The 12,872-nt window shown below is 42.3% G+C and overlaps 1 protein-coding gene across 4 annotated transcripts in view; it reads left to right on the forward strand.

Annotated features, from left to right (window-relative positions):
• Positions 1–11,928, forward strand: part of MPND (MPN domain containing) — a 107,679-nt gene extending 95,751 nt beyond the window's left edge. For all 4 annotated transcript variants that reach the window (XM_069741344.1, XM_069741361.1, XM_069741369.1 and 1 more), the window contains 2 exons: positions 3,274–3,366; positions 11,743–11,928. In XM_069741344.1, the coding sequence (XP_069597445.1) occupies positions 3,274–3,366; positions 11,743–11,820 (171 nt within the window). In that variant the 3' untranslated portion in view covers positions 11,821–11,928. The remainder of the gene's footprint in view (positions 1–3,273; positions 3,367–11,742) is intronic.
• Positions 11,929–12,872: the final 944 nt, after the last annotated feature.

The raw sequence follows: 12,872 nt of genomic DNA on the forward strand, positions 1-12,872 counted from the left end.
TGGCAGCAATGCATCTCAAAAAAGTTTGGAAGTGGCCATGTCTACCATTGTGTAGCATCCACGCTTCTTCTTACAACAGTGAGTAAAGGTCTAGAAAGTGAGGAGACCAATTGCTGGAGTTTTGGGAGAGGAATGTCCTATTCGTGCCTGATGTAGGATTCTAGCTCCTCAACAGTCCTGAGCCTTGTTGATTAATATTTTTTTGTTTCAGAGTCCACCATATGTTTTCCATTGGTGAAAGGTCGTCTGGTCTGCAGGCAGCCAGTTCGTCACACAAACTCTTCTTTTGTGAAGACATGCTGTTGTGATGGACCCAGTATGTCGTTTAGCATTGTCTGGCTGAAATATGCAACGTTATCTGGATTGGAGCATATGTTGTTCTAAAACCCCTATATAATGCAGGCTTTTGAGCTGTCCGCTCATAATAAACTGGGTTGTCCTTCTCTTCTTGTCTGCAGGATATGTTGTCCTTGTTTCTATAAAGAATTTGACATATTGATTCATGGGACCAAAGAAGCGTTTTCTATTGTTACTCAGTCCATTATAAATGAGCTTTGACCCATAGAAACTGTCAGTGGTTTCTGGATTGTGTTGATATATGGCAGCTTGTTTCATGGTAGAGCTTTCACTTGCATTTGAGGATTGGACATCATACTGTACTGATTTCTGGAAGCATTCGTGAGATCATGCAGTGATTTGTATGACGGAATCGTACCTGTTTTAAATGCAGTGCTGCCTGGAGGCCTATTAATCAGGAACATCTAATACTGATCACTGCCTTTTGTACCTTGTGCACATGGATTTCACCAGAATCTCTAAATATTTTGATACTGTGTTCTGTAGATAGTGGAATATTCAAAGTCTTTGCAAGTTTATGATGGGCCCCATAAGATGCTTCATACAAAAATGTGCCCCATATAATGCTGCATAAAGGTTGATTATGGCCCCATAAGATGCTCCATAGAAACATGTGCCCCATATAATGCTGCATAAAGATTGATTATGGCCCCATAAGATGCTCCATAGAAAATGTGCCCCATATAATGCTGCATAAAGGTTGATTATGGCCCCATAAGATGCTCCATAGAAAATGTGCCCCATATAATGCTGCATAAAGGTTGATTATGGCCCCATAAGATGCTCCATAGAAACATTTGCCCCATATGCTGCTGCTGCGATAAAAAAAAAAAATGACATACTCTCCTCCTGTCCTGAGCAGGCGGGGACACCGGCACTTGCGAGATATTCACCTGTCCCCGTTCCACCGCCGCGTACCATTCCGTCTTCTGGGTCTCTACAGTGACTGTTCAGGCAGAGGGTGGCGCGCACACTATAAACACGACATCGCGCCCTCTGATCTGAACGTCACAGCCAGAGGATGCAGAAAACACAGCGGAGCCCGGCGGTGGAACGGGGACAGGTGAATATCGCAATGCTCGCCGTCCCCTGTTATACTCACGTGCTCCCGGTGCCGTCCCTGCTTCTCACTGACAGATGATCTCTGACGCCGGCAGCTTCTTCCTATGTTCAGCGGTCACTGGTACCGCTCATTAATGTAATGAATATGCGCTCCACCCGTATGGGCGTGTATTCGCATCCATATTCATTACTTTAATGAGCGGTACCTTGTGACCGCTGAACACAGTAAGACATGCGGGTGCTGGAGAAGCAGGGACATGCAAAGACGCGCCGGGAGCAGGTGAGTATGATGGACAGCTGCCGCTCCCCCTCCCCCGCGACCCCCTGGGACAATAACTCGAGTATAAGCCGATAGTGGCACATTCGGCCTAAAAAAATGAGCTGAAAATCTCAGCTTATACTCTAGTATATACGGTATACTATAAGTTGCGTAGAGCTGCCACTTAGTGGGTGTCTGGATTCTGAGACAACTGCTAATTGATCATAATACCACTCCTAAGAGCTCACCTTCTGCATGAGTTGTGTTCAGATGAGTGTATGGGCACAATTGTAAGTGCCCCCCCAAACACGCGACAGATAGCTGCCAGCCAGTCCTGTGTTCTCTGAGCGACAGGCTGCCACAATCCTCTAGTGGTGGCTTATCTTGGCACGAATAAAAGCATCTGCACTGCAAAATCGGACATGTCAGATGCTAATCTCCACGGACCTCCATATGTCATACACATTAGACTGTCAGCCGCAGAGTGTGATGTGTACGGGGCCTGAAGTCTATACATGGGAGTGTGATGTGTACGGGGTCCTGAAGTCTATACATGGGAGTGTGATGTGTACGGGGTCCTGAAGTCTATACATGGGAGTGTGATGTGTACGGGGTCCTGAAGTCTATACATGTGAGTGTGATGTATATGGGGTCCTGAAGTCTATACATGGGAGTGTGATGTGTACAGGGCCTGAAGTCTATACATGTGAGTGTGATGTATATGGGGTCCTGAAGTCTATACATGTGAGTGTGATGTATATGGGGTCCTGAAGTCTATACATGGGAGTGTGATGTATATGGGGTCCTGAAGTCTATACATGTGAGTGTGATGTGTACGGGGTCCTGAAGTCTATACATGTGAGTGTGATGTATATGGGGTCCTGAAGTCTATACATGTGAGTGTGATGTGTACAGGGCCTGAAGTCTATACATGTGAGTGTGATGTGTACAGGGCCTGAAGTCTATACATGTGAGTGTGATGTATATGGGGTCCTGAAGTCTATACATGTGAGTGTGATGTGTACGGGGTCCTGAAGTCTATACATGGGAGTGTGATGTATATGGGGTCCTGAAGTCTATACATGTGAGTGTGATGTGTACGGGGGCCTGAAGTCTATACATGGGAGTGTGATGTATATGGGGTCCTGAAGTCTATACATGTGAGTGTGATGTGTATGGGGCCTGAAGTCTATACATGTGAGTGTGATGTATATGGGGTCCTGAAGTCTATACATGTGAGTGTGATGTGTACGGGGTCCTGAAGTCTATACATGGGAGTGTGATGTATATGGGGTCCTGAAGTCTATACATGTGAGTGTGATGTGTACGGGGGCCTGAAGTCTATACATGGGAGTGTGATGTATATGGGGTCCTGAAGTCTATACATGTGAGTGTGATGTGTATGGGGCCTGAAGTCTATACATGTGAGTGTGATGTGTATGGGGCCTGAAGTCTATACATGTGTGCACCACTCTCACAGATTTTGTCACCATTTTTCTAATTCTCTCTACTTTGTGATTAGAAGCACTACCCTCTTGGTACTTACTAACGTTTCATACTACATATTTTTCAGTCGCTGTTTTTATCTCCAATAGGCTCTGCTGGTTGAGTTCTATAAGGGAGGACCAGACCAAATTGCACTTCGGGATAACTGGAATGAAGATAATACATTCCTAGATAAAATAAAGGTATGAACCTATGCCAACTGTGTGTCACACTCCTTAATTCAATTTTTATCATTTCCACCAACTAAAATACAGCATGCATGCCATCTTGACTATAGAGACATAGAATGGTTATCTTTCCCCATCCTCATCTCGGGATTTATATTAAACCACGAACGATATTGATCACAGCATTTAGAAAAGAGGGGGAATACCTCTCCCTTCAGATTGGCGTCCCCCGCAACAATATGGCAAGGACCCGTTCATTGCCGTGCCAACCGCAGCAGTTTCCCATGAGTTTACAGTTCAATGTAAACCTATGGGAAACAAAAATCGCTGTACACATGCTGCGGAAAAACTGCACGGAAACGCAGCGGTTTACATTCTGCAGCATGTCACTTCTTTCTGCGGATTCCGCAGCGGTTTTACAACTGCTCCAATAGAAAATCGCAGTTGTAAAACCGCAGTGAAATGCGCAGAAAAACCGCGGTAAATCCGCCATAAATCCACAGCGGTTTAGCACTGCGGATTTATCAAATCCGCTGCGGAAAAATCCGCAGAGGACCAGAATACGTGTGCACATACCGAAACCCTAACCCTAACCCTAGTCCTAACCCTAACCTTAGTGGAAAAAAAAATTCTTTATTATTGTCCCTACCTATGGGGGTGACAAAAGGGGGGGGGGGGGGTCATTTACAATTTTTTTTATTTTGATCACTGTGATAGGTTTTATCACAGTGATCAAAATGCATGCACCCGCCATTTTGGAAGATGGCGGCGCCCATGGAGAAGACGGACGGACCCTGGGAGGCTCGGTAAGTATGATGGGGTGGGGGGAGCACGGGGGTGGATTGGAGCACGGGGGGGTGGATCGGAGTGCAGGGGGGTTGGATTGGAGCACGGGGGTGGATCGGAGTGCAGGGGGGTTGGATTGGAGCACGGGGGGTGGGATTGGAGCACGGGGGGAGCAGACAGGAGGACGGAGGGGAGCAGAGCAGTGTACAGGACTGATCGGAGGACTGGGGGGGGGATCGGTGGGGGGGTGGGCAGACCAGTGTTTCGGCCATGGCTGGATTGTAATATTTCACCAGTTTTAATAGGTGAAATATTACAAATCGCTCTGATTGGCAGTTTCACTTTCAACAGCCAATCAGAGCGATCGTAGCCACGGGGGGGGTGAAGCCACCCTCCTGGACTGTACTACCACTCCCCCTGTCCCTACAGATCGGGTGAAATTGGAGTTAACCCTTTCACCCGATCTGCAGGGACGCGATCCCTCCATGACGCCACATAGGTGTCATGGGTCGGATTGGCACCGACTTTCATGACGCCTATGTGGCGTCAAAGGTCGGGAAGGGGTTAAAGGTGCATGTCTCCAGAAGCATGAGCTGGGCATAACGTACTGGTCACTACAACGGCAGTTTGCTATTTTCACTCGGCAACATGCACTGCTGCTTGTTTCTGGAAAACACTCATGGAGTCAAAACTGTCACTACACCTGTAGATACATTTCCAAAGGGGTATAATTTTCAAAATGGGGTCACTTGGGGGAGGGGGGAGGGGAATATGCTCTTCTAGCAATTAGGAGCTCTGTATATGGAGTCAACTATTCTAGGAAAATCTGTGCTCCAGGAGGCAAATAGCGCTCTGTCTCTCCGTATGGCTAAGCAGTACTGAACAGCCACATATGGGGTATTGACACGTTCAGTAGAAATTGTGGGACAAATTTTGGTGCCATTTTTACCCACTTCTGGTGTGAAAATGTAAAATTTGCGGCTAAAACAAAATTTTGGTGGTAAAAATGCAGTTATTTTTCTTCACAGCCCAAATTCTGTGATGCACATGTGGTGCCAATATGATCACTGCAACCCTAGATGAATTCATTCAGAGGTGTAGTTTATAAAATGGGGTCATTTATGGGAGTTCTGCTGTTTTGGCACCTCAGGGGCTCTCCCAGTGGGTCATGGCACCCTCAAACCATAACCATAAAGTCTGCACCATAGTGTGTCGTTCCTTCCCTTCTGAGCTGTGCACTGTGCCTGAAAAATATTCCCCGATTACATGTAATGCTACTTTCACACTAGCGTTTTCTGCAATCCGTCACAATGCGTCGTTTTGCAGAAAAAACGCATCCTGCAAAAGTGCTTGCAGGATGCGTTTTTTCCCCATAGACTTGTATTGACGACGCATTGCGACGGATTGCCACACGTCGCATCCGTCGTGCGACGGATGCGTCGTGCTTTGGCGGACCGTCAGGAGCAAAAAACGTTACATGTGGCGTTTTTTGCTCCCGACAGACCGCTTTTTCCGACAGCGCATGCGCGGCCGGAACTCCGCCCCCACCTCCCCGCACCTCACAATGGGGCAGCGGATGCGCCGGAGAAATGCATCCGCTGCCTCCGTTGTGCAGTCCGTTAAACGAGTTTACGTTTTTATTGGTAACATTTTCGGACACGTGACATTTTGATCGCTTTTTATTCCGATTTTTGTGAGGCAGAATGACCAGAAAACAGCTATTCGTAAATTTCCTTTGGGGGAGGTGTTTATACCGTTCCGCATTTGGTAAAATTGATAAAGCAGTTTTATTCTTCGGGTCAGTATGATTACAGCGATACCTCATTTATATCATTTTTTTATGTTTTGGCACTTTTATACGATAAAAACTATTTTATAGAAAATATAATTATTTTTACATTGCTTTATTCTGAGGACTACAACTTTTTTATTTTTTTGCTGATGATGCTGTATGGTGGCTCGTTTTTTGCGGGACAAGATGACGCTTTCAGCGGTACCATGGTTATTTATATCCGTCTTTTTGATCGCGTGTTATTCCACTTTTTGTTCGGCGGTATGATAATAAAGCGTTGTTTTTTGCCTCGGTTTTTTTTCTTTCTTACGGTGTTTACTGAAGGGGTTAACTAATGGGACAGTTTTATAGGTTGGGTCGTTACAGACGCGGCGATACTAAATATGTGTACTTTTATTGTTTGTTTGTTTTTTTATTTAGATAAAGAAATGTATTTATAGGAATAATATTTTTTTTTCTTTATTTAGGAATTTTTTTTTTTTTTTACACATGTGTAAATTTTTTTTTTAACTTTGTCCCAGGGGGGACATCACAGATCGTTTATCTGACAGTTTGCACAGCACTCTGTCAGATCACCGATCTGTCTGAGAGCAGTGCAGGCTTACCAAGCGCCTGCTCTGAGCAGGCACTTGGTAAGTCACCTCCCTCCCTGCAGGACCCGGATGCCATGGCCATCTTGGATGAGGGCCTGCTACAGGGAGGGAGGTAAGGAGACCCTTGCAGCAACGCGATCACATCGCATTGCTGCTGGGGTCTCAGGGAAGCCCGCAGGGAGCCCTCTCCCTGCGCGATGCTTCCCTATACCGCTGGCACACCGCGATCATGTTTGAGGGAGTTAATGTGCGATAGGCAGCTGACACCCGGCCGCGCTCCCCCTGTGATCGCGCTGGACGTACTATTCCGTCCGTGGGAATTAAGGCCCACCCCACATGGATGGAATAGTACGTCCGATGGCAGAAAGGGGTTAAACATCTTACAGTCGTTAATATGTGTAGAAGTCTAATAATTCTTGATATATTCTGTGGAAAGACATTAAGAAGAGTTTAGGTTCCAGTGGTAGGATCAAATCAAAGACCTGTTTAATCAGATTTTGTACATTTGTCTAGAACTGTTTTATAATGGAGCATTCCCAGAATAGGTAAAAGATAGATTGTCTTGACAAGGCCCACCTTCAGCAGAAGGGAGAAATAGATGGACCTCATTTATGTCGAAAGTCAGTAAGGTGGTACCAGAAGTGGAGGATCTTTTTTGTTTCTCTTCTATAACTGTTACAGGATGCCTATATGGCTGCTCTTGACCATATAATCTCCAATCAATGTCACTTGGGGTTCTACCTAGATAACTTTCCATCTGAGCACATATGGATGTCTAATCAAAGAATTTTCAATTGGGTTTTGTATGATGTACATCAGAGATTATGCCTTTCATTAAGGGACTGTTTCTACAAAGTCTTTCAACAGGTGTTGGGATAGAAACCTGTAAACTATGGAATAGGGATGTGGCAAAGTGCCTAATTTTAATGTATTGGAATAACGATTTATGTATACCCCTCCTTACATGTAAAGCGCCATGGAATAAATGGCGCTATAACAATAAATAATAATAATAACGAGAGCATATGAACGGATAATTTAGATTTCATCTTATCATAAGGGAGCAAAGTCCTTGTTATAGTTAGTTAAATCTGCAAAATTAAACAGATCAGTGTGGGCCCATATGATAATGTGTGCAAAGCTGTAAAGCGCTGCGGAATATGTTAGCGCCCTCAGGCGTCAGCACTGCAGAGCAACAGTTCTAAATTCCGAGCCACTGGAAGACTAAAAAGAAAATTAAGTTCATTTTGACGAGAGCTGACTCTATTGGGCGTATGTCTGCCATAATAGCAGTGTGTACCCATCCCCCCTCAGTCTTTTTTTTTTTTTTTAACCCCTTAATGACAGCCAATGCGCCTTTTAGCTGACCTTACATATAAGAGAATAGCCTCCCCATGCAGTTAACAATCTAGCATCTGTCGGTTGTGCACTATAGCTAACAACTGTCTGCATCAGCCACGATCAGTGTTTGCACCGTCCAAATCTAGTTAACCCCTTAGATGCTGCTGTAAATAGTGATTACTTCATTATAAATGGTTAACAGAGTGTGGGGACTTCCTCTTTATCCCAATTGGTGCCCACAGATCATGATTGTGTGGTCCTGATGTTTGCCGTGGCAATTCATGACCAAATAGCGGCCTTAGAGTCTGCCGGCTGTTGTAACCTGTTCAGAAGTTAGATGCATTTAGGTGGTAAAAATGCACATTTTCATTGCTATCATGCCACTTTGCATTCATTCCTGTAAAGCACCTGAAGGGTTAATAAACTACCTGACAGCAGTTTTCAATATGTCTGGGGGTGCTTTTTTTAAAATGGTATCACGTTTGGGGGTTTCCCAATATGAGACCCCTAAAGTCACTTCAAACATGGATAAGTCCCTAAAAAAATATATTTAGTAAATTTCCTTGAAAAAACGAAAAATTGCTGCTATATTTTTAAACCTCCTAAAATGCTAAAAAAATAAAATAACATTTTACAAATGGTGCTGATGTAAAGCTGACATGTGGGAAATGTTATTTATTAATGGTTTGCTGTGGTATGATCATCTGGATTAAAGGGATAATCATTAAAATTTTGAAAATTGCTAATTTATTAACATTTTTCTCAAATTTTTGATATTTTTTATAAATAAACACAAAACATATTGACCTAAATATACCATTATCATAAAGTATAATGTGTCATGAAAAAACAGTCTAAAAATCACTGGGATTTGTTGAAGCGTTGCAGAGTTATTACCACATAAAGTGACACTGGTCAGATTTCAAAAATATGGCTCCGTCACTAAGGGGTTAAACCATTTTTCATTCTATCTATTTCCTCCCCTAATTAACATATCCACAATATTTAGTGCCTTTTCTTAAAACTGTAATTAAATTAAGATTGTATGATGAAAACTTATGCAAGTTTCAGTGCATCTTGGGAGGAACAAATCTATTCTAAACAAATCTAATTTTCTACACATTTCCACCAAAATTCGGATTCTTAACGAATATGCATGTATTGGGATTTGATGTGAGTGTATCCAGCAAAATGATGGCGGATTGCTCAATTCTGAGATTTGGGAAGGGGTTGAAAAAGCAAATAAAAAAAACACCAAGAAAATACTATTTGCTTTTACGTGTCCCACCCTGCTCTTCGGCATCTCAGTTCAGGCTTTTGGTGCTACAATTCTTCACTGGGCCCCACATGACCGTGTGCAGCTCGAGACACATCATAAAGGTGCGTTATGCCACGTGACACCATGGGGCCTAATGAAACCCAATCACCCCAGAACGAATAGAAGACAGAAGAACTGATTGGTGGGTCAACAGCAACGAGAGGAGAGTTTTTAGCCCTTTCAAACAGACTTGATTACAAACAAGTTTGTGAATCAAATTTCCAGGACAAATCCGAGCTATTCTTTCGTATTTCTATTTCGGTAGATTCACTCATCTGTCAATGGGACCATTTTGGGTGAAATTACAGATGCGATAAAACCTGAAAATTTTCTATTCCTGATTTAAATCTGCTGCTGTATGCACTTATCTTTTTTCACTGCAGAATCTCTCCTTCGTACTTAAGAATACCACAACATCCAAGGAAATCCATGGCTAAAAACATGCAAATTTTTCAGCATTTTTAAGAATTACACTGACCGTTTTTACACTGTATGTAAATTCAATCTCATTGTTTACTTTTAGGGAAACAAAAAGTGTTTTGGTCAGGTAATGGTTATAGTCAGGCTTGGACTGGTCCACCGGGTAACAGGTGAATCTGCAGTAGCCCCCTGTGCATGAGTGGCCCCCCTACCACCTCATATGAGTAGTGTTTGTCAATAGTGGATTGTGCCAAAGACAACTTCACTCATTTAGCACACTTCCCAGTGTATTATATTGATGTTTACACAAATTTTTGAGCAAGGGTAATGTAACATTTGCGTCCAGCTGATCAGTGCCCCCAACCCCCCCCCCTTGAGTCAATATTACTGATGGGCCCTTGGCATCGCAGTTTGACACTGCTAATACACATATGTGGTGGATACAAGACACATATTACGATACAGTTATCAGTTCATCACCTGATCACTAATATATTCTGCACTGATTGTATTAGAGAGTGATGGGGGTTTCTTCCATAAGCCAGTGTGAAAAAAAGTGTTTGCCCCCTTCCTGATTTCCTCTAAACGTAATATATGGTTCTGCCAGCCTTAGCAGCAACAACTGCAATCCAGCTTTTGCGATAATTGGCAGTGAGTCTTTTACAACGCTCTGGAGGAATTCTGGCCCACTCATCTTTGCAGAATTGTTGTAATTCAGCCACATTGGAGGGTTTCCAAGCATGAACCATGTTTTAAAAGTCATGCTACAGTATCTCAATTGGATTAAGGTCAGAACTTTGGGTCAATACAAAATCTTAATTTTGTTTTTTCTTAAGCCATTCAGAGGTGGACTTACTGGTGTGTTTTGTATCATTGTCCTGATGATGGGAAAGCAAGATAGCTAGCTTTTGAGTATCTTTTGGTTTACTTCACTTTGTCAGGCAGGTCCTATTTAAGTGATCTCTTCATTGAGAACAGGTGTGGCAGTAATCAGGCCTGAGTTTGGGTAGATAATTTGAACTCTGCTTCCCAAAGATGTGATAAACCACAATTAATTTGTTTTAATGGGGGGATCACATTTTCACACAAGGCCCTGTAGGTTTGGATTTCTTTTCCCCTTAATAACAAAGACCTTCATTTAAAAACTGCATTTTGTGTTTACTTGTGTTATCTTTGCCTAATATTTTTATTTGTTTGGTGATCTGAAACACTTAAGTGGGACAAACATGCAAAAGTATAGGAAATCAGGAAGGGGCAAACACTTTTTCACCCAACTGTAACTGAGGAATGCAAGAGATACCAAAAAATGGCGCCATTGACAGGAGGGAGCAAAGAATATGTCAGGCGTAAAGTATTGAGTCTACAGTATTTGTGCATGGTGCACTCCCAGATGTGATTTAACAAACTATTTCACTACATGTCTTTTTCAGCAATCCTATTTCTACAATGTTTTATTTATTAGAATTTGAAGAGATTGATCCCATTCTCAAAATGTTTGTTAAAAGCCCTAAAATGTTTATTGCAGCACAAAACACGATAAAGTTCCTCATAGCTTCCTGTAGCTACTCATTATAAGGCCCCTGGCTGCCCCACCTATGAGCGATGCAAACAGTATAGAGTCTGTCATTAGGAGGAGGCAAGATGGTGTGATTTGCCCATGTCAATCCTGCATCCTTTTCCCCTGGATACGTCCTCTTCTGTGCAGGCACGAAATGGCTGATTACATTGAGTGTAAGCACAGAAGAGGTGACCACAGCAATCTTAATTCTTATGGACAGTGTAACCTCAACTATTTACATAGCCTATAGATAGGCAGTGTATGGGTTTAATGATCTGTCAGTATGATCAGCTAACGTATAATGGCTTTTACAGTTTATTGTGCTATCTAATAGTAGTCTTATAGCTTCCAAGAAGTGGCGCTATAGAGTTCGACTTCTTCCTCTCTGAAGAGGCAATTTGGATAGTCATGAAAAATTTTGTTCAAAGCGCCTATGGTAGTAAACCCCTTTAAATCTACTATTTATGCCTTGGAGCCTAAGAGTGCACACATTATTTTTTGCTAGATACCAAGATCCAGGATATTTGTTTTTTCTGTTAACACTTAAATGTCCTTATTTTATTTTCATTTTTCCCCTTTGCAGGGATCGTTGGCTACACGGGTTCCGAAAGATGCTGGATATGAGGCTGTCATAGACCAAATTTATAGAGCTCTTACATAGTTGCCGTGAATTTCCAGGATTAATTTATAATTTCTATTAATAATAAAACGTACGTCTATGTTGTTATCTGCAGTCACCTTATGTATTCAATAAAAATAGTTCTAGCTATATTTCTTCATTTAATGTGATCATGAGGGGCAATAAAAATGGCAACTAACTTTGAACACAACTTTCACAAAGCTATCTGGTTACAATTCTTTAAAGAATTACAATTTCACAATTTATTTGTCTATGAAAATATAACCATACATGATTGGTGACAAGAAAATAAAAGCAAATAAATACAAAGCCATGCAGGTAAGACCATATGGAAAAGAAAGTAACAAACTGAGCATTACTTACCAGGTCCAATGCTGGCTTTCTACTACTGTTCCATGTTTTGTTTTGTTTTTTGATTGGCTGCAGCGCTGTCGATGTGACATCATCCCTGCAGCCGATGAGTTCAGTATCTTGTTCTATCTACATCAGCTAACTTTCTGAACTCACGGAGGTGCTTCAATTTTGGCCTCTACAATGAACCCAATGAACCATCTTTTTGTTGGTGTTCCAGGAGGTATAACTTTTTACAGTTATTGATGTAGCCATATGAGTCCTTGTTTTTAGTACGGATGATTGTATTTGACAGTGGCATCATTTTTTTTTGGGGGGGGAAGAGATGTGTGTGTGTATATATGTGTACACACACACACACACACACACACACACACACACACACACACACACACTACAGACCAAAAGTTTGGACACACCTCATTTAAAGATTTTTTTTTGTATTTTCATGACTATGAAAATTGTACATTAACACTGAAGGCATCAAAACTATGAATTAACACATGTGGAATTATATACTTAACAAAAAAGTGTGAAACAACTGAAATTATGTCTTATATTCTAGGTTCTTCAAAGTAGTCACCTTTTGCTTTGATGACTGCTTTGCACACTCTTGCCATTCTCTTGATGAGCTTCAAGAGGTAGTCACCAGGAATGGTTTTCACTTCACAGGTGTGCCCTGTCAGGTTTAATAAGTGGGATTTCTTGCCTTATAAATCGTG

The sequence above is a fragment of the Ranitomeya imitator genome, chromosome 1 (genome assembly GCF_032444005.1).
Source record: "Ranitomeya imitator isolate aRanImi1 chromosome 1, aRanImi1.pri, whole genome shotgun sequence".
Classification (NCBI taxonomy): domain Eukaryota; kingdom Metazoa; phylum Chordata; class Amphibia; order Anura; family Dendrobatidae; genus Ranitomeya; species Ranitomeya imitator.